The sequence below is a fragment of the Nuphar pumila genome, chromosome 1 (assembly GCF_984573655.1).
Source record: "Nuphar pumila chromosome 1, dmNupPumi1.hap1.1, whole genome shotgun sequence".
Taxonomy (NCBI): domain Eukaryota; kingdom Viridiplantae; phylum Streptophyta; class Magnoliopsida; order Nymphaeales; family Nymphaeaceae; genus Nuphar; species Nuphar pumila.
In genome coordinates, this window is record NC_143249.1 from 47,445,532 (window position 1) to 47,469,848 (window position 24,317).

General features: G+C 34.3%; 1 protein-coding gene across 1 annotated transcript; it reads right to left on the reverse strand.

The window, feature by feature from the left end:
* Positions 1–4,066: 4,066 nt before the first annotated feature.
* LOC149848879 (lysine-tRNA ligase) lies at positions 4,067–23,624 on the reverse strand. The gene is made up of 6 exons (XM_089997842.1): positions 23,303–23,624; positions 21,848–21,997; positions 20,617–20,875; positions 19,748–19,966; positions 4,934–5,076; positions 4,067–4,659 (listed from the first exon to the last, which is right to left on the reverse strand). The coding sequence occupies exons 1-6, from the start codon at positions 23,579–23,581 to the stop codon at positions 4,360–4,362; spliced, it is 1,350 nt and encodes a 449-aa protein (XP_089853968.1). The 5' UTR covers positions 23,582–23,624; the 3' UTR covers positions 4,067–4,359.
* Between the last annotated feature and the right edge of the window lie 693 nt (positions 23,625–24,317).

Genomic DNA, 24,317 nt, shown 5'->3' on the forward strand with positions numbered 1-24,317 from the left:
CGACAAATATCATAGAAAAAGAAACAAAATATAAACTCATAGTCAGTAAACATGCGACAAATATCATAGAAAAAAAAACAAAATATAAACTCATAACATAGTGTACCTGTATAAAATTTAATAGTTCACATAATCCAAAGTATTACATATACAAAAGGACATATATTCCACAATCATACTTGTAACATTTATATACCAAGTAAACAAATATGTATAAAAACAATTATCAGTTTGATTATTTAGGAATGTTTTGCACAACATTGGTCGACTATTCTGTGTAAATATTGTAACCAATCCATCCTTGAAAAAAATAAACTAGCAACAAAATATTAAACTGAATGAGTACTTGAACAAAAGAATCACAATATAGAATATGTAATAACATTATGTACTATTTTACGGTATTTCTATCAGCAAGTTTTGTAGTCCCCGTCGAATTGTATAACCTTAACTCCTTTGCTTTCATATTCATCTCCCAAAGAACCCAATGATAATTGTCTTAGTTGACAGAAATCAAGATCTGCAATATAAATCAATTTTAAGGTAGTTGTGCAGTTCAAATTTTATGTTACTTAAGCATATACATTGTCACATTCATAGAATAGATATGGCACATAGTCGGACTCCAACATGCGTGTATCCTATCTCGATGTAGGAGAGTTTTGAGCATTTGCTGTAAGTTTCAATATTTATCAATTAGTTTTTATTAAAAGGAAAAAAAGAATATGAACATTGCTTTATAGATTCACATAGAAGTATGGGGCCATGTAAATGGTCTTCGGCAGTGCATATCTTTTGGCTATTTTTTTGCTGTGAAAATTACTAACTCTAAGCATGAATCATTCTAGGTATTGTATCAAATAGGTAAATATACTCATGTTATTTTTAAAAGAATCAGCATACGATCAGTGCATTCGGCAGATAAAAAGTTCAACATTTTCATGTAGATTTGTAAATTGAAGGCTCTCATGTTTTAATGGCTAGAAGACTTTTATGTTCTTTAAAATGATGCATTGATTGAAGAAAAGATCATAGAATTATGCAATATTTGATACCAATTGCTTTTAACTCATAATTACAACCTAAATTATAGACAAACATAGTTTTCTTAAGAACAATTATGTTTGATGCATTCAATAAACTATAAACTAGAAAGCAAAATAGATAGGTAACAAAAATTGTTGACAAAACTCCATAATGACAACATGCTACTTAAAGGCAAACCCCATGATGCAGATTGGTGCTAACCTTTATAGGTAACTATATGCAAAAATTCTTAAAAATCATAAACCCTAAACAATAAATATGGTGATAAATATTACATGTTTATATAGTGTAACATCCACAACAACGAAACATACATAATAAGTCAACAACAACCAAACAAAAAAAAAGAAAATATTGTGTTGTAAAGAAAAAGAAAAAGAAAAAGCAATAAAACAATAGATACATAGTATGAAACTCACCTTAATAATTAACCAAAAAAATAGAGAAAGATACCGCAACTTTGCATGAGGTGGAGCAAACAACTTTCACTAGAATGGCCAAAAGGGTTAGGGTTCTAAAGGCAGGAGGATTGGAGTTACCACTTTTTATGGATATAAATGAGAAAGAAAAAAAAAACATGCATTTATATGGGATGAAATTTCACAAGAAAAGTAATTCACAATATGGGTGCGATTTGAATAAGAAACTTTGCAATATCAGACTTTCATAATTTTTCATAATTTCACAATACTTCATGCAATACTCATCCATAATTTCATAATTATCAGATTTTCGCAAATTCTATGATTTTCGTTGTTGATCTCGTGAAACTCATTACAAGTTTCACAAATTGTTTGAAATTTCACAATAATTTTTGAAATATCGCAACCTCCTATGTGATTTTGTTGACGATTTCTATCTATGTATTATTTTAGCATCATGATGTGCAAAAATCAAAATTCTCATAGGAATAAAACCAGCAAAAAAATTGAAAACCTGCAATATTGTCCATTCGATGGATTTGGTAAATTGTAGGGCATTTTCGAAAACACATCATTTTTGCTGTAGAGTACGATCATTTTTTCAAATAAAGAAACTCTTGGCAAGCCTAATCACCAGTATTGAATCCCCACAAAATATGCTTGCAGTTGCTCCAAGACGTGCCTCTACGTGAATGATTTAGACACCAACCAAGCTTTGTTTACTTGAAATTGATAAGAAAAAATAACATGTGAATAGGGGCCCTCTACTGGGTCCAAGTGGGTTAAGACCCAAATCTAGTCTGAGGTGCTGGTACCGGATAAGTATCTCGAGCCCCAGTCCTATAAGTATTCCATAAGCTAGACCTGGTCTATACCCAACAAAACAACATTTTTTAGTTTTTAATTGCAAAATTGCATATACTAATCGGAACTCAAGTGACCTGATCATAGTATGAAATTTCATAAACAATACTAGGCTCTATATACTAATTGGATCCTATGGGCCTGATCCAGATTCCTAATTGGACCTCCTTTTTTATTACCAAGCCCAGATCCTATTAGATCCAGCACAGGTTGGGTGTCGGATCATATCCAAGTGGTTAGCAAGATGGTCATGTCCTAGCATTGCTGAATCAGAACTGGTTCAGATAAAGCTTCAGAATGTGACTGTGAATGCTTGGGCCTTACCTGACCGGACCTGGTACGGACCCAACAGTATTATGGCATAGACCTACTAAGGTAGATTTGACGGATTCGATTAGCTAATGAGGTCGCCCACAAGATCCAAATAGTGACCAATTCAGGCATGGTTTTGGAAGTTTACAAACGACCCTAATTCTGGTTAATATATGAAATGCTTTACTAAATGGTACGGAATGTTGGGCTGCCAAGAAACATCATATTCAAAAAATGAGTGTAGCTGAGATGCGTATGCTTAGATGGATGTGTGGAAATACAATAAAAGATAAGATTCGGAACGAGGAGATACATAAGAAGGTAGGCGTTGCACCCATTGAAAATAAGATGAGAGAGAATCGTTTACGGTGGTTTGGACATATTCGGCGAAGGCCTAATGATGCTCAAGTTAGAAGGATGGAAAAATGGGAAAATATATTAGTTAAAAGAGGTCGAGGTAGGCCTAGGAAGACATGAGTGGAGATGATAGGAAAGGATATGAATGATTTGAACCTCACCGAGGACATGGCATTGGATAGAAATGATTGGAGGAGAAGGATTCATGTGGAAGACCCAGAATGATTTTCTTTTTTGGTTCATATCGCCGACCCCAATTGTTTTGGGATGAAGGCGTAGTTGTTGTTGTTGATATGAAATGCTTACATGTAAAATATTTTTAAAAGAGACTTCAATGGGTCCACTTGGATCTGGTCCTGCCTATGTCAAATTTTTTTATATAATGCTGTCAAAAAATAAAGTGGTCATTTATCAAATCCCACGTCTACAAAAACCATAAATTTGGTTGTGCCAATATTGAACAAAAACGTGGATTATTAAGAGTTGGGAATCCTTTCTGAAAGTGATCAGTTATGCTGCTTTTAATTAGATTTTCAGGTCATTTCTTCTGACCTTTGTAACTACCGTGTACTTTCTGACCAATCTTTGCAAGTTGAGAAAAATGGTTAATGAATTTCAAAGCTCAAACAAAATAATTAAACACAATTTAGGCAATGAAGAAATAATAGCAGGATCCATGATTATGTGACTTTAACTAGATTAATATCATCTAAATCTAGATAACATGAAATAGTGAAGCAGATCACAGAAAATCAGGGCCCCCACAAGACCATCGGATTGTGTGGAAATGCATCCTATCATTAGTGAGGATATTCACTTGGACAAAAGCACAAGTTCTGTGGACTAATTTCCCCTAACATTTTAACATCCAAATTGTGTTAGCTGCAGTATCCTACAGCATAAACACTTGTTTCAAGTGTAAATGCAAAAATTTGAATTCAAGTGTGTGTGTGTGTGTGTGTGTGTGTGTGTGTGAATGTCCTAGACTTGTTCCATAAACCTGTGGTATGACATTATATACTCTTGCTTTCTTGCCAACCTCATATTAAAGAATAACAAACTCATTAAAGAACAATGAAACATGTTATTCATATATAGATTGCAAATCTGCAGATTCATCTCAACAGCTCCTAGCCTGTGCTTATGTAAGACACGCACACATGCACTTTTTCAAGTGTGGCACTCAACCAACGATTACCAATCTGTGGGTATGAAAAACATGTACACACGTATATGAATATATGCAAAAAGAGCCTACTACTATCAACTATCAAGCTAAGTGGGATGGAAGGTAGTAGAGGAACAGACAAGCTTTACATATTTTACTTTGACTACAAAAGAATGTACATGGTGCAATCTACCGCTTCCGTCCTGAAACGGTCTTCTTCACAGCTCCAACAGAAACTAAGAACTGATCAAGGGAGGACAAGGTTTTCATATCATCAGGAGGGAAATAACTTGCTGCTTTCCCCATCAAAGATGTAAACAGTAAAGATAAAGATGGCCTTGTGATGTAACGTTCACCCAAGAGATCATCAAGGAATGCAAAAGCAGCCAACAATTCTGACCTGCTTGCATTCACAGGAGCAGCAAAGTGCGCAGGAATTATTCTTTTGAAGGGCCAATCTTTAACAATGCTTTCGATCCAATCTCTCACCTGAAAATATTAAACATTAACAAACACCTGTATAGTGAACCTGCTAATGGAAGCATAAAAGCAGGAACCAAGTGCGTGCTACAATGTTGCATGGTCATGAATAGCATTCATAGGTACTAAAGAACATTGATGAATGTTCCAAATACGGAGAATTGAGAAGTCAGGAGAGCCGTATAGATATTTGACTCAAATCTGAATAATGAAATTCCACTAACTGAAGAAGGAAACGGAACATCATTTCAGCATGCATTTTGAGAGAGAGAGAGAGAGAGACCTTTTCTGGGACTTTACTGAAAACCAAGGTTTTGACAATGGGTGAAACTATCAATTTCTGAGACATCTGAGCAAAGGATGCATTTGGCTCCAAAAGATTGGATGGTCCTAGGAACAATATCTGGAGAACCATTCTCTCCCACCCTGAATGACAGAAAACAACTTTCATTAGTGTGACATTCACTGATAAATCTAAGTTTTTTGTACGTACATAATCATCTACTCAGGAAGCATGTGCTTGGCACCATATTCACAAATATTATCGAGATTTTGAAACCTTGTTATATCATTGAGAGAGATATATTCACAAGCCATAAAAAATTTGATAATATCATGAGATTTTCAAAATCTAAAGCAATTCCAATATATCATGATATCATTATGATTTTATTGTGATGTTATTGCGAACTTTAAATTTTATATTTTTTCATTTTTATTAGATTTTTAACTGGAAATTTACTGGTCTTTTGGCAGAGAGAACAAAAAAAGTCCAATTATGGTGGGATTTTCCCTTGCAAGAAACTCCTGAGCATGAGACTTGTGACTATGCTTTAAACTTATCAATTTGAAGTGAAACAACGAGAAATTCATATAAAACATTTTTGGAGACAACAGTTCAACAAAAACATTAAAGTGACAACAAAGTTAACAGATGAATTCAAGTCAAGCAACTTATAATGTAGTCATATTGAAGAATATTTTTGCCTTTGATATAAATAATGGTTTTTACTTTTGCTCCACGGAACCTTATCTCTAGGGAGCAGAGCCTTGTTGTGGGTAGGGTGGGCACTATTAAGATGGATGTATTCTTTTGTATATATACACGTATATATTTATAATATATATATATATATAATATTAAATATATGTATATACGAAGTTGTATATATATATATATATATATATATATTGAGTCAACTTAGGTTGACTTTGTATAGCCGTTGGAGACGTTCCAACAGCTAGATTTCTAGCCGGTGGACCCTCTCCAATGGCTAGAAGGGATATCCCCTTCTCTCTCTTCTCTCCTCTCTCTTCTACAAGTATGTGGGTGTGTGCATGTGTAAGGGTTGAGAGAGTGATGGGCAGTTTTTATGTTTTTGAGTGTTTGTAGTGAGGATTGTTTGTAATTTTGTATTTCTTTTTGTATTATTTGAATTTTATTCGTAATGAAATTGTTTATTTTTAAGTCTTGTGTTCCATTGTTTTTTTTATGGTGAATGTGTATTCAAATACATTGTATTTTTTGTTATTGGTATCCATTCTAAAGTGCATCGGGATTCGTGTCATTTTCATGACATGGTATCAGAGCAAGACAACGTGGTCTTGGAAAAGATTCATGTGGTATGGATTCAATGTCTTTGTATTCCGATATGTATCTTTGGTCCTTTTGGTTTCATATGTATGTTAGGTATTTTTAAAAAGATTATATTAAAATGTTTTTTTTTGAAATTAGAATTTGTTGTCTTCTGATATATAAAGTATATGTTTTAGATTATGGATATGTACGTTGAAAAATTATACTTTACAAAAGAACGTGATTTCTTGTATTCTTATATATGTCTCATGTTTTTTAAAAATACTAAATTTTTATGTTGTATTTCTCTCTTAAATGTCTCTTAACGTATGTGTATGCTTGTTCTTATGCTCATATATGTGTATACATGGCTTATCCTCGAAATTTTTAGTGTATCATGATGTTTCCTTAACAATTTTAATTATGTGACCGAGCATGATTTGTTTTGGGAACTTAAGATTATGAATTTTAGAATTTTTTTGCATAGTATTGTCTTTAGTGATAACATGAATATCTTCCATGAGTTTATAAGGTCCTTCTATCATTATGTGAATGTATTATTCTATGTATGTTTTAGTGATATTGTTTTTTTTTGAAAAAAATATCTTATTGAGTAAAAATTATTCTCAAGTTGATGGCTTGAGTATAATGCTGATTTAAGGAATTCTTGAATTATATTCCTACGTATATGCCATGAATAGTCTACATGATTACTATTGATGGGATACTTATGGTTTGTCATCATGTATTCAAATGCATGTTTTAATAATTTTGAACATATTATGCATTTTGTGTGCATTTCATCTTGAATAAAGATTATATTTTTTAGTGTTCTTTTAAGCTCCTAAGTAGATATTGTGCTTATATCTCTTTCGTTATGAGTTCGTATTTGCCTATTGTTTGAAATATGTGAGTAAAATCTCTATATGTTTGTCTTCAAGTGTCTAATAGTAGACTTTAGATCTAACTTCTTAAAAGCTTCTTTTTAAAAATAATATATATTGTTCTTGTCTCCTTGTGGAGAGTTATTGGATCTTTTGTATGTGATGTGCCTTAGTGCACTTGTTCCTTGATTTGTGGATTTATAATTTCATTTTAAAGAATTTTCAAATTTCATCTCTTCTATATAGATTGCTTATATTGAGCATGATTCTTGTTTGCTTATTCAAGGTTGTAAAAATTATCATGTGACATATTGTTGTTCATATGATTGCACTATATTCATTCTAATATTTTATCTCCTTTATTGGATTTTCATTTAAAACTTTTTATTTTCAAATCGGTTCTTTCTTTATGAACTCACCTATTTGGAAATTAATTTTAGTGAGTATGTATTGCCTTTTTATGGCATTTGGATTATCCATCACTGAATTTTATACAATGCATCATTTATTTTTTGCTTGTTATTGAATCAGGGTCTAGATTCTCAAGTTTATGAGTGACGTGTTGTCATTTGCCTTAGGTCTGATTGATGAATGATTGGCCTCTAAACTCATTGTTGTTGGAAATTTGAGTTAATCATTGGGATGAGTTGTGTGTGCACTTCATGTCATCTTGTCAGTTTAGGTATGTATCTATCTGGCAGGTGATTGACCTCGATTTCTATGAGTGTGTTTTACCTTTTTAATTATCATTAAATATGAATAATGAATACATGACTTTGGTTAAAACTTAGAATTTTAAAGTTTTTTTTTGTTCCAATTAGCATAGATGAGAATTTTAGGGTTTTTTTCAATTAACATGTATCTGTTTTCAAATAGCAATAATCATGATTTCATCTTTGATTTCTATTATGGTTTGATGTTTTTTTGTGTTTTTTTCTGATTTGCTTTAGTATTCGATATATGTACATTTTATGGAGTTAGTTTAACCATTCAAATATTTTTGCAATGTAGACACTGGATTGATATTTCATACTTGAGACTTCATTTATCAAAAGTCTCTAGGAGATTATATCGATGAGACTCATCATTAACCTCATCGGTATGTTTTCAAACTTGATTATTTTCACTTTTCATATCTTAAATACTTGAATTAATTTAGTTCTTATTCACTTATTAAATACTTGTTGTTAGTAATCATTAGTATACAAGTTTTTTAGAAGTTCCTTGAAAAACTTTGGTTGGTTAGTGATTTGATTATATAAATAATTAAATAGGTTTTATTTAAATATGTTAATATACAAATGCACATTAATGTTTTTCTATTAGAAAGTATGTGTGTAATTAATGATAAATGATTCTTACCTTTATTCTTATTTGGTTTGTTAATGTATAGGGATAGATAAATTTGTTATAAGAAAGTCTATTTCTCATCAATCTTCTTCAATTGAAGAAGACATAAAATGTGACGAAGGAAAATCACAGGAGAAACAAAGTCGAACAAAAATTAATCTAACCGAATTATTTGTAGATCCAGAACTTCGTATTTCTATTTCTAATTATCATCCCAACAAACAAGATAATGTTCATAGGGAGTATCTTATGTTAAAATAAATAATTTAAATATATTTATATATATATATACATTTATGTATATATATATATATTATATATATACCTTTGTAATTAATCATAACCCATAAGGGTATTTTGGTCTTTTTATTGAATCTATAAATAGAATAGTCCACTAGGGACTATATTGTAATTTTCTTTTTAATTTTTCTCTTTCTTTTTTTTTTGGTTTGACCAAGGCCTTTTTGGGCAACTCATAGAGCCCTTGAGAGCCACCCCAACGGTCATAAATATGACCGTTAGGGGGGCTCCCAACAGCTCTATGGGAGCCCCCCTTGGTCTCCCTTTTGTGTATAAATAGAGGGGATTGGACTCTCTTTATATCATTGCCTTATTAGCACTTTTGTGCTTATCTTCTTATGTATAAAGGTTATTGTCTTTATGTGTTTGTATTCTTATGTTTGGTTTAACATTATTAGCACTTTTGTACTTATCTTCTTGTATGTGGCTCTTTATAAGCCTTACTAGCACTTTTGTGCTTGTCTTCTTGTGCATTGCCTCTTGGCTCTTGTATAGTCCCTTAGTGGACTCTTTTGTACTTGTGCACTTATGTTTCATTATATGGTATCAAATGTTAAAATGTATCATTCAACATTTGTAATATTATATATATTATATATATATAAAAGATAATACATATTCATATATGGTATATATGCATATGTATTATCCTAATTATATATATAAAATATATATTTCTCTATTTATAGGCATAGGAGTAGTTTAGACATTTCACAGTTTTACGCATATTCCATTTGGAATATGTTTGTAATTTTACTTTTAATTTTCCTTTTTTATTTTTCTCTTTTTTGTGGTTTGCACCACCTAAGGAGGCTCCCCAAAGAGTCGTTGGGGAGCCCCCAACGGTCACAAATGTGACCGTTGGGGGCTCCCAACAACTCCTTTGGGAGCCCCCTAGGTGGCTCCTCTCTTGTGTTATAAATAGGGGTCTCCCTCTTGTAATTCCTTCACTCCTTGTAGGAGCTTATGCTCCATTGTATAGGGTTTTTACCCTTTTCTTCCTTTTTCCTCAATAATATTCAACTTATGACTTTAAGTCATATTTACCCCTTTTATGGGTTTATGTATTAGCACATGATGTGCTTGTGTTGTTCCATTGAGTGGGTATATTCGCACTTCGTGTGCATGTGTATGGGTTCATTATTGAACTCAATGTATTCAAAGTCACTTTCTAATATCAAATCCCATTGGATTCATTTAATCTTGGTGCCCTTGTTTATGGTGATTGAAGATCGGGTGCTCGTGATTAAAGTGTATTGCTTACTCTTCTTCTCTATTCAACTCTTTTTCATCATGGAGCATGAAGCAAGAATATAGCTCTCCTATAAACTCAATAGAACCAACTATATAATGTCTCAAAGGTAAGAAACTTTGGGGGTTTGTAATGGGTACTACTCTTGAACCCTTTCTAAAGCTTACCAAAATTGAAGAAGGTGTTGAGAAGGCCCTTATAGGAGATGATCGAGATAAAGCTATCTATGAACACCAAATAAAGATAAAACATTGGGAAAGCAATCATGAAAAATTTTTGGTATGGTTCATGAACAATGTTGACTTAAAGATATGTGCCAACATTGCTAAGTTTAGAAGAGCCAATGAAACTCAATTTTTTCTTAAGGGTATGTATACCTAAAAAAATCTTGTTAGACAATATTTTTGTCAAGACAAGATTAGAACCACTAAACAAGGAGACACATATCCGTGACTATTTTAGTGCTTTGTCTCCTCTTTGGGACGAATTGAGGCCAAAATGGTGTTAAAATATGTACACTATATATATAGTTCATTATATACCGAAATACCCATCAAGGGTATTTCGGTCCTTTCACAGTAATTAGCGTCAGCCCACTAGGGGCTGACAATCACCTTTTTCTTTTCATCTTTTATATTTTTTTTGTTTTTTTTCTTTTTGTCCTTATTAGGAGCAGCTCCAAAGTGACTGTTGGAGCTGCTCCCAATGGTCATAAATATGACCGTTGGGAGCAGCCCAACAGCCACTTTGGGCTGCTCCCTTTGCATCCTTTGTATTATAAATAGGTCATATGTGGCCTTGTACATATCATCTCTTTAGAGAGAGTCTTTATGCAATATTATTTTCGTTAGACCCTTGTGTGGGTGGTTTGATTCATGTTACCCTTGTGTGGGTGATTCGATTATTCAATCAAGTGGTTCACTCACTTGCTTGAGAGTGTGTTCTTGCATGTATACTGGATTCAATCCATTTCATTACATGGTATCAGAGCTTTGGTGGTTAAAAAAAAAACTTTTATGAAGAAAGGTCATGACAAGATCAAGAGGAGGATCATGAGCTTGGCGGAGTCATCTAATCGAAGATAGTTGCATCGGGAAGTGTGTCTCTCCTTAAGCAAGTTTTGTATCACTCTTTTTTTTTCTCCTCTTTGCCTTTATTTTTTTTTTCTTCCTTCTTCTTCACATTATAAAGAAATGGAGAATGAGAGGGAATTAGTTGTCTCCATTCCTGTATGCCTAAATGACACCAACTATGTGATGTGGGCATCCATAGTGAAGCACAAAATATGGGAAAATGGACTTTGGGGTTTGGTGGATGGTACAAAAAAAGAGCCTAAGCTCATTCTTACAAAGATTGAGGATGAAAAAAAGGTTGCCATTCAAGGAGAGGAAATAGGTAAAGCCGTTTCCGACTATAAGAAAAGGTGGAAAGAGTGGAGGATGGGCCACTCTAAAATAATTGGATGGCTCATCAATACTGTGGACATCCACAAATGCTTTAGTTTGGCAAAATTTGATTTCGCTAGTAATGCGTGGAAATATCTTAAAGATATGTATAATCTTAAAGATATTGCGCATATTTGCAATGTTCAAAACAAGGTAAGGGTCATGACACAAGGAGAAATGAGCATTAGGAAATACTATAATGCTCTTTCTCTTCTTTAGGATGAATTGGCTCTTCTTGAGCCAAAATGGCATTGCCCACAAGATGTAGAGCTTCGTGAAAATCAAATTAAAACGGAGCATTTCTACCAATTTATTAATAAGCTTAGGCCCAAATTTGAAGGAACCAAGTCCGCTCTTCTTCACAGAGGAGGTATTTCTTTCATAGTTGAAACTCTTAAAGAATTAACTATGGAAGAAAATAGATTGAAAAGACCAAATATTTCAAAGGATGAAGAATCTGTGTTTGTCATGACAAAGCCCGAAAATCACACTAGAAGCTACAAACCTCCTCATTTTATAAAAAATGAGAATGGAAGGATCCCCAACAACTATGAAAGAAATGACAAGAGGGGTGATCATGATCACAAAAAGGGTGGAAAGATAATTTGTTATCATTGCTATGAACCGGGACAAATCAAACATTTTTGTCCCAAAAGAAAGAAGGATGATCATAAAGAAGACAAGAGAGTTGCTTCGGTTGAAAGGAGTTATATAGACGACTCCAAATGCATCGACTCACTCTCTTTGGCCCAACTAGTAGAGGCACTACAACCCATGCTTAAAGCTCAAACCTCATCTTTTTCCGAAGCGGTCATATCTACAAGCGGAGACCATGGTAAGACCTCTTGGATCCTTGACTCCGATGCTTCTTTTCATATGACACCCAATGAGTCCATATTGTCCGAACGTAAGTCTAACCTAAATAATTTTTATGTTTCAACCATCCATGGCACATCTTTGAAAATCAAAAGTTTTAAAAGTTTTCAAAAACATCCAATCTTTCATGTACCAAATATTAAAGTAGTACCAAAATTAAATTTAAATTTTTTATCAGTTTCTCAAATTTCTTTTGAATTTCTTTTTTTTGGTTCATATCGCTGACCCCAATTGTTTTGGGATGAAGGCGTAGTTGTTGTTGTTGTTGTTGTTGTATCAGTTTCTCAAATTACGGACCATGGTTGCAAAGTACTATTTTTATCTAATGATTGTCTAATACAGGATCTTCAGTCCAGGAAGCCGATTGGGCGAGGCCATAGAAGAGGAGATCTATATGTTGTGGACAATCTTGAATTACCAAAGCAACCATTTTGTAATTTTGTGGAAAAAAAAGATAATGATATTTGGTACAAAAGACTAGGACATCCTAGCGTGGCAAAACTATAATTGTTTCCATTTCTTTCAAATTATAAAGAAAGTGATTTTGTATGTGAAGGTTGCATTCTTGGCAAAATGAAGTCCTTGCCTTTTGGACCAAGGCATCTTATAACTAAAAACACATTTGAGTTAGTACATTTGGATGCATGGGGACCGGCTCCAGTCGTATCCAAAGGAGGGGTATCTTATTACGTTGTGTTTGTAGATGACTATAATAGACATTCTGGGATATTCTTTTTAAAACAAAAATCGAAAGTATTCGAGTGTTATAAAAAATTTCATTGTTATATTAAGAATCAATTCAAAAGTGATATTCAAGTTTTTAGAACCGATGACGGGGGGAATTTGTGTCAAAAGAATTTGAAAATTATCTTGACCTAAATGGAATTATTCACCAAAAGTCGTGTCCATACACTCCTCAACAAAATGGATTAGCCGAAAAAAAACATAGATACATTATTGAAACCACTAGAACTCTTCTTGTGTCTAGAAATGTTCCAAAAGACTTTTGGGCCGAAGTGATCCCCATGACAGTTTATTTGATAAATAAAATGCCTTTCAAAAACATTGAAAATATCTCTCCTATTGAAAAACTTTTTAAAATTTCTTTTGATTATAAAAGATTAAGGGTTTTTGGATGCAAATGCTTTGTTCTTACTAATGAAAATGACAAATTGTCTCCAAAAGCAATCCCTTGTGTTTTCTTATGCTATGGCAAAACCCAAAAAGGATATAGATGTTGTGACATTGAAAGAAAGAAATTATATGTTTCTCGAAATGTCACTTTTCTTGAAAATGAAAATAGCTTTTCCAAAGAGAAAGTTAAAAAAAATTGTGACTACTCGTTTCTTTTTTACCTTGCCAATGAACATGAACGATGTGAAAATACCCCTGACACACATGAAAGTAGAAATGAAGACGCACATAATGAAAGTGAAAGTATGAATGGGGATCTTTATGATATAAACCCATCTCACAATGGTATACAAACCTATACTCGACGTATCGAAGATCATCCACCGTGTGCTTTAGAAAGATATTCCTAAAATCAAGAAGTAGATTCTTCTTGTCTTAGAAAATCCACAAGAATCTCAAAAGCTCCTAGTAGATTTGTCTTAAAATGTAACCAATATAATATATATATATATATTTATATATATAATTATTTTTCTTTACCGTTTTTCTTTTTATTATTTTTTTATTTTGTTTAAACATATTAGTATATTCTAGTTTCTTATTAGTTTTATTATCTTTTGTTCATTAGATTGGTGTTTTCATTTATTGACCTTATGATAAAGATAAATTGGTGAAAGAAAAAATTTAATAAATATGTTTGATGTTTCGCTTCATTTTGAGTGGCTTGTACTTTTTTAACTATTTATAAAACATTTATGATGTTCTTTATAGATTTTTTGAATGATTAACTAATTAATTGAATATTTATTTGTAGAATGTTTGTGTTCCTTTGTCACGTCTTGATAAATGCATTTCAAGATAGAAACTTGAGCTTAGTCACACTTTCCATTATTCATGGAAGGTAACGTAGACACCCAAAATTTTTACAAATCCCTAAAATGATAAATCTAGGGATCTAGGAAATAACCCCATCAAAAAGATGTCTGAAAAAACTTATTTCAGTATAGGATGACAATCCAATTTGTAGTCCCATTACTAGACATTCAAGTGTGTAGTCCCAAGGGACGACACACCAGCGTGTCATCCAACCTGGGACGACATACCCTCTGTGCCGTCCGATCCCTTCAAATGTGTGGATAAACCTCTCAAAGGAGGTGTGTCTCAGTTGGACTCAACCTCCTCCTGTGTCTTTTGTGTGGGACTCTTCCTGAATGAGTTTTATTCCCATAAGTATAAGAACAGATCCATTTGAGTTGGATTAAAATCCAAAAAACCCTTATACATATCCCATCTACGATTATTATAAATAGGGGTAGCCCCTTAGAAACTAAGACATCTGAAAATAATATACCTAAGTGTTGGCCCTAGAGAAGAAGCCTACCCAAGCCTTGCCTGTGCTCAAACTCTTCCTCTTATGAGCCCTAAATTGTTATATCTACGTGGAAGTGATGCCAAAGCCATTGCAAGAACTATCGAACCTATGCGGAGGTGTTGTTGAACCAAGGAGGAGCTCCAGAGAACTAAACATACCCCAAAAGTCTGAAAAGGGTATTTTTCAGATCAATCTACACATTTCTTTTGATTTTATACAATATGTTAATCGATATTCATACACATTTAATCGAGGATCCATGCAAAAAAATATTGTGAGGTGAGATGCCTTTGCATAGTGATTCTAGTTGCTTCTGCTCATTATTGCAAGAAGCAGGTGCCTTTAGGGTATGCCAACTATTTGGGTATATAGTCATCTGCATAAGAGTGGTTTAATCTTTTATTATTGTGCTTGTACTAGAGGGTTGTTTTCTTTCCTTTTAGACTATTGTAAACATAAAATAACTGAACCTCAATGTTATTTATTGATTGGGCATTAGAAGCTTTTTGGGTTTTATTGTGGATATATGTCAGCTTTTTGGCTTTTATTGTGGGATTTGGTCTACGTGCCTTTTCTAGTTTTATATAATCTTATTCGCAGTGCTCATGAGTTTGTTGATCTTTTATTTTGTATTTTTATTTTTCTTAGGATCCCTTATGGTTTCTTTGTTTTATAAATAAAGTATGGAATATCAACGGCTGCATGTTTGAAGTACCTTCATCAATTTTTTCTTAGCTGCTAAAAGCCATGGAGATCATATAGCTAAAAGAACTATTCATCATCAAGCATGGGCATGTTGCGGTTCATGCTTCTGCTTGCAAAATTTCACTCCTATAAATACATATATATTTTTATTGTTATCGGCTACTAATGCTTTGCTATGGTACCCATCTTCTAACTCATAGATCTTGTCTGTTATCATGCAGGAATCAAAACTTAAAGAGCTATTTCACAACGTTCCTTCTGTTGATGAGCTTTACTCTTTGGGTCTTGAGGGACTCAAAGCAGATGTTATCCTTGTTGACTCAGAAAAAGATAAAAAACTATGTAAGCTAAAGAATTTCATTGTAGCATTGGTGAAAGGATTGCACTCAAATCCAGCGTCAATGATAAAAAAATAGCAGGAGTTGTCAGTATTCTAAATTTCTAACATTGGTTGTAAGGATTCTGTCCATTATGCTGAATTGCATGTCACTGCTATGCACTCTCATCAGACTTTCATGACCAAAAAGTAGTCTTTGGGCCCTTTTACATATTACGGTTGTGCTGTTAATTGTTGCAATAGCAATCCATATTGGTGCTGAATTCTCTAATCTTTTTTCTATTCTAGACCTTCTAGAACTCTCTACGTGACTCGCCGTAGTGTAAAAAAACGTACCTTCTGTTCGATGAAATCATGAGACATGCCTCGTTGTTTGAATAGTTGAATTATGCAAAAGTCCCATACTTATGTATTTGTATTATGGGTATTTTGTGGAACGACGTTATGTTCTTTTCCTCTTCTGGATAAATAAAATTTTTTATTTTGTATATCAGAGTTATGTATTGGTGATTGTAAAAAATGATATGTAATAATTTTGATATGAAGTATAAAAATGCAGTTATGCACTATTTAGGCATATAGAATTTGATATCCGAATTTGGATGTGATCACAACAGCCATCATTCCCCTGTATCTATGTCACAATGATACTTGTACTCTGGTGTTGTATTGCATACATGCTATTCTTAACATGCAACACCACAAAATTAGCTACACTATATCCTATATCCACATCTATGTGATTTAGAGGATAGTTATTTGGTTGTGAATGCAGATAGCATTTCTAGTTAGTGTCTTGGAAACTGATACAACTATTGAACAGTTGCAAGCATGAAGTGATAATTTTACTATTTCTTTAGGAGTGGGAAGTCAGTCTAGTTTTTGGGATGGTCACCTGTAGCCTAGAGGTAACCACCTAACTAGTTAGGCTGTACCTAAAAAGATTTTTTTTTTTTAAATTTTGTGACGGATTAGCGATGGATATTATCTGTCGCTAATATTCAGCGATGGATTTTCTAAAGAAATCCAGTCACAAAATGGCAACGATATTTGGCGATGAATAATATGTGTCACCAATTTAGCGACGGATTAGGGATGAATATTTATCTGTCTTAAAAACTGAATCAGTCGATGTTTTGCGACGGAATGTAATCCATCGCTAACATAGCGACAAAATTTAGAGACAGATACATATTCGTCGTTAATTTTTCGCGATGGATTAGTGACAGATATGTATCTGTCACAAAACTAAATCAGCGCCTATTTAGCGGCAGACTCGCGATGGATCATGGCATTCGCTAATCCATCGCAAATTAGCGACGAAAGTAGCGATAGATCAGTTATGTCGTTAATTAGTGACCAAGGAATTGAGACGAATGCTATCCATCGCTAAACAGTTCAGCGACGGATTTGCGACGAATTAGCGTCGGATAACATCCATTGCTAATCCACAGAATTCTTATATTGAGCATGTTATGCGATTGTTATTTTTTGATGGCTCGAGCCCAAATGAGTGACTCCTGACCTTGTGCATGGTCAACTGGACCAATATGTGATAGTACTTCAAATGAGTGATAAAAAACCTTATGATAAGGTTAATTAAAAATGATATGTGCTTATGGTCCATAGAGGCTATTGAAAAGATTAATTATTATCTAAAACATGTATTTCAAGAGAGTTAATCAAAAGATAAAGAATGATACAATGATTCTCTTGAAGCTTACAATGAAAGGATAAGCGATACATAAGGCTCAGTGAGATATTGTTAAGCATGAAAGGTTGCATCTTCGGCCACAGAGAGAGGGGATAGTTACCACCGATGTCACGTGGTGGTAGTGACTAAGGCTTCAACTGAAAGTAAATTATGATATATCAGGTTATGGGTATCAAGGTTTCTCTCTCCACTAGGTCGTCCCTCACCCTGGGACCGGAGAAGTCAGTATATGTGTCATACCCCTAGAGAGTTATGAAAGATAAACAAAAATGTATTGTGAATATGGCTAAGCATGACATGCACAATCTAAGAAAGAAAATGTAAATGAAAAGAATTATAAGTTATCGATGCCCGTGATGATTGCTTCGCTAGTAAGTCACACATGAACTGAATGATCATACATAAGTAAAATTGTTGTGTATGATATTGAACTATTATTTACACCGATAATTATTTATTTATATAAAAAAATATCATTTCAGGTTTGTCTGTTTCTATACAAATATGTGTTGTTATTATATTCCTGCTTGGGGCTATTATGATCTCCTACTAAAACTTCTTTAGGTACTGAGTAGCTGAGACAAAGCAGTTACAGGAAGCTGAGGTGACGCCATAAAACCGATCATTTTCCTTTATTGGGAACTGAATTTTTGGACAAACATTACTAGGTGTTTTTGGAACATTACTATTATTCTAAATTTTGTAATTAACCTGTTATATGAAATTGAATCATTTTGATAAATGTTAACTGCCTTAAATTCAATATTATTATTATTGATCTATCAGTAGTTAAAAAGGTTTTCGCTAATGGAAAAAATGTTTTAAAATTTTTGCATTTTTTCGAGTTTGAAATCTTGGGGCATAATTCTTTTTTTACAATGACTCTTTTTTCACCAGTCTTTGCGTATCTGAATCCCTGGTGGTGAGCTTCAAAACTACAAAGATCGAAAACCTACCTTCACTTTACCATTTTCTTGGAAAAAGGACGGCAAGGGCTTGAAATGAGCATTCCCACATCTTTTAAAGGATTTTAAAAAAGGAGCTTGCAAATCCAGGTAAGTTAAACCTTTCTATACAAATTGTTTTATCAAGAGGTACTTTATTTGGTCTTTATATCAAACAAAGCTAAATTTTAAAGTATACAGGTATGCAATTATGGCACTCTGCAGTTCATAAATAATTTTCTTTATTATTGAAAACATGTTATTTAGTTTCAACCAAGGTTCCTAATTATGAATATGGCACTCTGTATTTCCTGATTTTTTTTTGCACTCGCTAGTATAGTATGTTGTTATAAAAATTATTTTTCCTTTTCACTGGGGCATTTATTCCCACCCCAATTTAAATTTCTGGCTCTGCCCCTGCCCCTGCTTAACTTACCATATTTGATGTGACAATCCTAATTCAACTGAAAGCATTTTCTATAATGAAAATTGAAAAGTATAGAGGAAAGGTATTAGAGGGTTTCTTGAAAATGGAGCATAGAGAAACTTCAAAACAGAAAATGCCTTGAAACTGAGAAGCTACATCTTTTAAGAATCAATACATCAGTTCCTTTCTAAAATTAATTAAGACTTTAATATATAGAAATTTACAAGCTCATACTTGTAACCCCAAAATACAAATACTGTATGCAACTTCTGCAAATGGGAATTGCAATGAGAACCAGAGACTCTTTTGTGAATTTGGATAACCACAAACATGACTCATCAAAAAGACAAGCATACCAAAAATGGAAAGTCATCCCAGTTAAATCTAACAAATAACACAATGAGCACACAAGATAACATCGAAATATTTAAACTGGAGATGAGCTCCATGTGTACTCAAAGAACAAAATTAATGCTAATTTTGTTATGAAATATCAAAATAAAAAAGACTAGGGCATGAAGATAGAAAAGATTAAACATATACAGATCTAAGCATAGCTATGGCACTATTCGTCATAGAACTTAGCAGAAAACAGCAATCAACAGTATCAGGACAAGTAATGAAGGATATGGAATACACTTAGAGAATACTAATAGTCTGGGGATATACCTTGCTTTACCATTAAAAAGGGAAAGGAAAACAAGCTACTGCACAAATAAAACTGAAACTACAATGGTGAAATTGGTGTAGATACCCACAAAACATCAAGCAAGAAACTGACCTTTTTGTCTATTTAATTTGTTGTCAATTACAGGTTCTTCAGGTACATCTTTTCCTTTACTGAGGAGCTTCACAGCTAAACCATTCTTTGCAGATGCTAACAATGATTCTTTACTAATACATTCAGGAGGTTGTCTGGGTACAAAAATTACAGCATCAGTTATCAACAATGTGCGGGATCGTTTATGATAAAATGCTACCTCCACATAAGGACCAATACCTGAAAAAAGGAAATGATGTTGTCAGTTGGCACAAGAGATTACTCCAAACTTTGAATCAACAGTACAAATAGAATAGACCAAGCTTAATTTCACCAAAGAACTTTTGGACATCTATGAATAGGTGGAACGGGCAGCAAAAAGAATTCATAATATACCAAGTCAGATCATCTATGTAGTCCATATGATATGATACACCCTGTTCAATAAGAAAAACAGAGTGTACCTCACAGTACTGGACTGCATCATAAGATATGGTACATATTGTGCAGTATTGCGTGATACATGCCCTATTGCAAGATACAACTAGTTTTTCAGTTGAAAACTTTCAAACTAAAGAGACCTATTTATATATACAATACTTTAATAAAGTCTTTATTTATTTCATAAGCTAAGAAATAAAAGAGAATTTTCTTCTCAGTTTACTGTGGTTAGTGAAGACAACAACAAAGAGAACTACTATACTAAAAGGCTGATTATCTTTTTTTTTTAATTTTAAATAACTTTTTATGTACCTTATGGTAAGAAGGTACGATAAATCCTGTATATTGTAACACACTTTTTACAACATTGATTCTTAGAGCATAATAATTGAAGTGACAGCATCACTGACAAAAACTGAAGATAAATAGAAAAACAAAATCCACCATACCTACTTCAGGAGAGCTTAGAACCTTCTGCTCAATCTCATCAGACCAAGGTGTGGACATGTCCGCATCTCTCAAAGTTTTGGCACCAAATATTCCAAAGAACTCAAGTGGCAAATTGAGTGGCCAGCTCCACTGTCTCGGAGTAACCCAGACTTTTGCTTTGGGAAACTTTCTAGAAAATGGTCCCACAAATATTTTGTGTTCATAAGCAAATGTGGGGAGGACAATGCACTCAACAGGAGCACCCAACTCCTTTACAAGCTATATCAATTCATGCAAAAAGAAAAGAGAGGCACAAAGAGCATGAATAAAGTAAAACAAAAAAGTTATGTAGAAAATATAAGCATGCAAAAGGACATGAAAATGGCAGAAAGTGTATTGCCTACTCATGTATAAAGAACACGCATGCACACTCCACACAGAGCAGTGAGAAAAGCCAAATCATTGCTGTAATAGTTGAATAGATATTTCATGTTTGTGTTTTTCATCATCATCATTTCTACCATTTTCAAGTTTGCATGTTGACAGTCATAATGGCTGTATATCGAAGATTGTGCCCACTGGATCAACTGGCATGCTTGCCTCAACCTTCTATATGGCTTGACCTCAGCTGGGAAGCATAATAACACTGTGTAAAAGGACAAAAATCAGTGGGCCAGAGTTCATTAGCATGATTTCCTTGGAGAAAGTGTTTTCATGTCAATCTTGGATGAATCAGGCTGTCTAGCATGTAATAAACCATATGCAATCAGCAAGATCCCATTCATAGTGATTGCATTTAGTGAAAGCTCAAGCTGAAAATTTAGATCCAGTTCAAGAATTAGTATTTTAACCTAGCCAGCCTTCCTAATTGGGAATCTATGCAGATTAAACAGATGAAGATGAAAATTCCTTATCTAATTCTTCCCAGTTCTGAAATGATAAGCAGCATTCAAACTTGAAATTCTGAGCCTGGACTCAAAACATGACTACATGCAAAAAATCCTAAAGCAATCAGAGAGTTGGTATGATTCAGAAAAATTTGTATATCATGCATGAAAAAATTTACTCGATTCAGTAGGTGACTTAGCAAAGCCAGTGAAGTGATTGGATAGCAAGAAAGCATAGAACTTGAATCTCAACCAGCTGAATGAAGACGAATGTTAGGCATACAAAAAAAAATCCCAATTTAATATGAAAAAGAAAAGAAAAAGAAACTCAAATATATAAAAGAATATCAGAGGTATTGAGAACCTTGATACATTCTTCAGTTGGAGCAATTGGTGCATGTATCCATAACCCGCCAGACTTAAGCTTGATGGCTGTCATTCGGATGTTTGTCGAGACACTGCTGAAACCTAGTGCTTGCTCTTGTTCAAATGCCCAAATGCATCCTTTCACAGCCTTAAAGAAAATAAAAAAATTGCACGAGTCAGCAGCTGTGAATTCTTAGGCTTCATCAAACAATCAGGCATAGATGAGCTCACATTGCATGGAAGCATTCCAACTCAAGTGTCACCTTTCTCACCTTTGAACCATTTAATTGTTGCATAGAGAAAAGCAAAAAGTTATCCCCATTGAGGAGATAACAACACAGAAACTGCATATGCTATTAGATGGGATGCAGATTCAAGGAAGAACAGGATGAGAAGCAACATTGATATCAGAATATTTATTAAGAATTAAAAGTCTGCTCAATTATACACATATTAAAGGTTAGAGACACATTTATGCATTCAGTGAAAGCATCGAACATGATCTCAAATATGCAATTGACATAGATAAAGCAAAACATCAAGTGCACAGGTTCTTCCAATATGAAGCTTGACCTTTGAATACATGGACTGTTTCAGCTCAAACAAACGAAAACATTTAAAGAAGTATACCATCTCTCTGCTTGTCACATAGGCATCATATGGACGAGCTAAGATTATGCAAAGTACTATCATTTTTTCTTTCTTTCATATGGAAATTTTAATCAACATTTCCCAGCAGGATTCAAAACCCACGCCTCTGGCTAAGTCAGGCAACTCTACCAATACAGACATTACATTCAAACCATAAAAGCGGGACTTAACACCAAAGTTACACACATTCAAACTGACTCTACTAAATGGGACACGTATTAGCACAAATTCCGGCAGAAATAGGGAGAAATCTAGTCTTATTTATTCCTACAATAGAATCCCATATTCTCAATAAAGGTTCTGAAATAACTGAACGGATGCAAGACCAGGTTAGGCAATACTTGGTTCAACTTGAACAGTAATTCAGATAAAGCAAAAGTTCCAAATTCGTCTATAGGATTGAGCACGTCAGAAACAACAGCTTAGTTTAAGATTTTGATCCGTCAGGCTTCACCAAATTTAGTGACTTATCCGCCCCAAGAACAGAAATTCCATACTTAAAACTCAAACTTACAGCAGAATAACGTGTAGAAAGTACCTCAAATCGTGATAAATAGTATAAAATAAGAAAAGGGTGTTGCTAATTGCTCTCAAATATCCAGCAGGATGAACTCAAAAACAGAAAAAATCTAAATGCGCAAACCCATACCGACCTTTTCTAGAGCTCCAAAAGATTCATAATCATGGTTCAACCATCACAACAATCTTACCAATCGGAACCCTCAAAGACATATCCATTGTAGAAACAGAAAAACATAAAAAAAAAGAGTACAAATTTAAATTACAGGTGATTCTTGCAAACCTCATTCCTTATTGTTCTCCGGTTGAGAAAAGGACCCAAGGGGAAAGGAAACCCAGTGAAGTTGAGGTAGAATCTGCTGGTGTTGCTACTTGCTGCTGCAGCAACGACTACGTTTATACCGCCTTTACTGGTCTTCCTTGTCTTGGGATGGAACCCACCATTCTTTACAACCCCAACTAGGAATGGGGAAGATGGGTTGTTGGGAATGGTGACATTCTGCAGGAATTCGGATCTAGTGAGAGAAAGAGAGGGAGTTACAACAGCAGCGGCTGCTACCATTTCTACCAATGAGCAAGAAGCGACCCCTCACTCCTCTTAGCTCCTATGGGCACCCTGTTTTTACCGTTGCGTTCGTGGGCATGGTTTTGACACGTGGATGGTAGATCTCTCTCTCTAGATCTCTTTCATGTGTTCTGAACCATGAAATATGTCTTGCTACTTTGCTTGCAGAAGCGCCACGTGGAAGAGAGTATAATGTGATAGCGAGTCCACAAGGGTCATCGTTCCACAACTCTGGGTTGAGGACAAGCCTTGCATCATGCCTCAAAGCAGCGGCAGCCCCCATGTGTCTGTGCAATTCAATCCTGAGTCTTCAGCTTGACACAGGACCCCGGCTGACCTCATGAGAAACCACCACAGTAGTAGCCTTAACTAGAGGTGGCAATTGGGTCGGGTTGGCGGGTCAGCATACCTCAATACGAACCTGACCCGTTTATTAAACGGGTAGGCTGTGGCAAATACGAACCCGACCCATTTATTAAACAGGTAACCCGACATGACCCAGTTAACCCGTTTAATAAACGGGTTGGGTCAGGTAAACCGGTTGGCGGGTTAGCGGGTGGGTTGGTGGGTTGGCGGGCGAGTCGGGGTCGAGGTCGGGTAAAGGGGTTGGCAGGTCAGGTTCGGGTAAATGGGTTGACCCGTCCGCCTAACCCGTTTATTAAACGGGTCAGCCGAGTTGGCGGGTTTGCATACCCCTAACACGAACCCGACCCGTTTAATAAACGGGTTAGGC

Bases quoted from the DNA above. Each gene is read 5' to 3' on its own strand.
- LOC149848879 (XM_089997842.1), bottom strand. From the start codon at position 23,581: ATGGTAGCAGCCGCTGCTGTTGTAACTCCCTCTCTTTCTCTCACTAGA. The intron at 19,967-20,616 runs GTATGGTGGATT...TCCTTTTTTCAG, and splicing joins TCTAAGCTCTCCTGAAGTAG to GTATTGGTCCTTATGTGGAG. The intron at 4,660-4,933 runs GTCTCTCTCTCT...TAATATTTTCAG, and splicing joins TCAGTAAAGTCCCAGAAAAG to GTGAGAGATTGGATCGAAAG.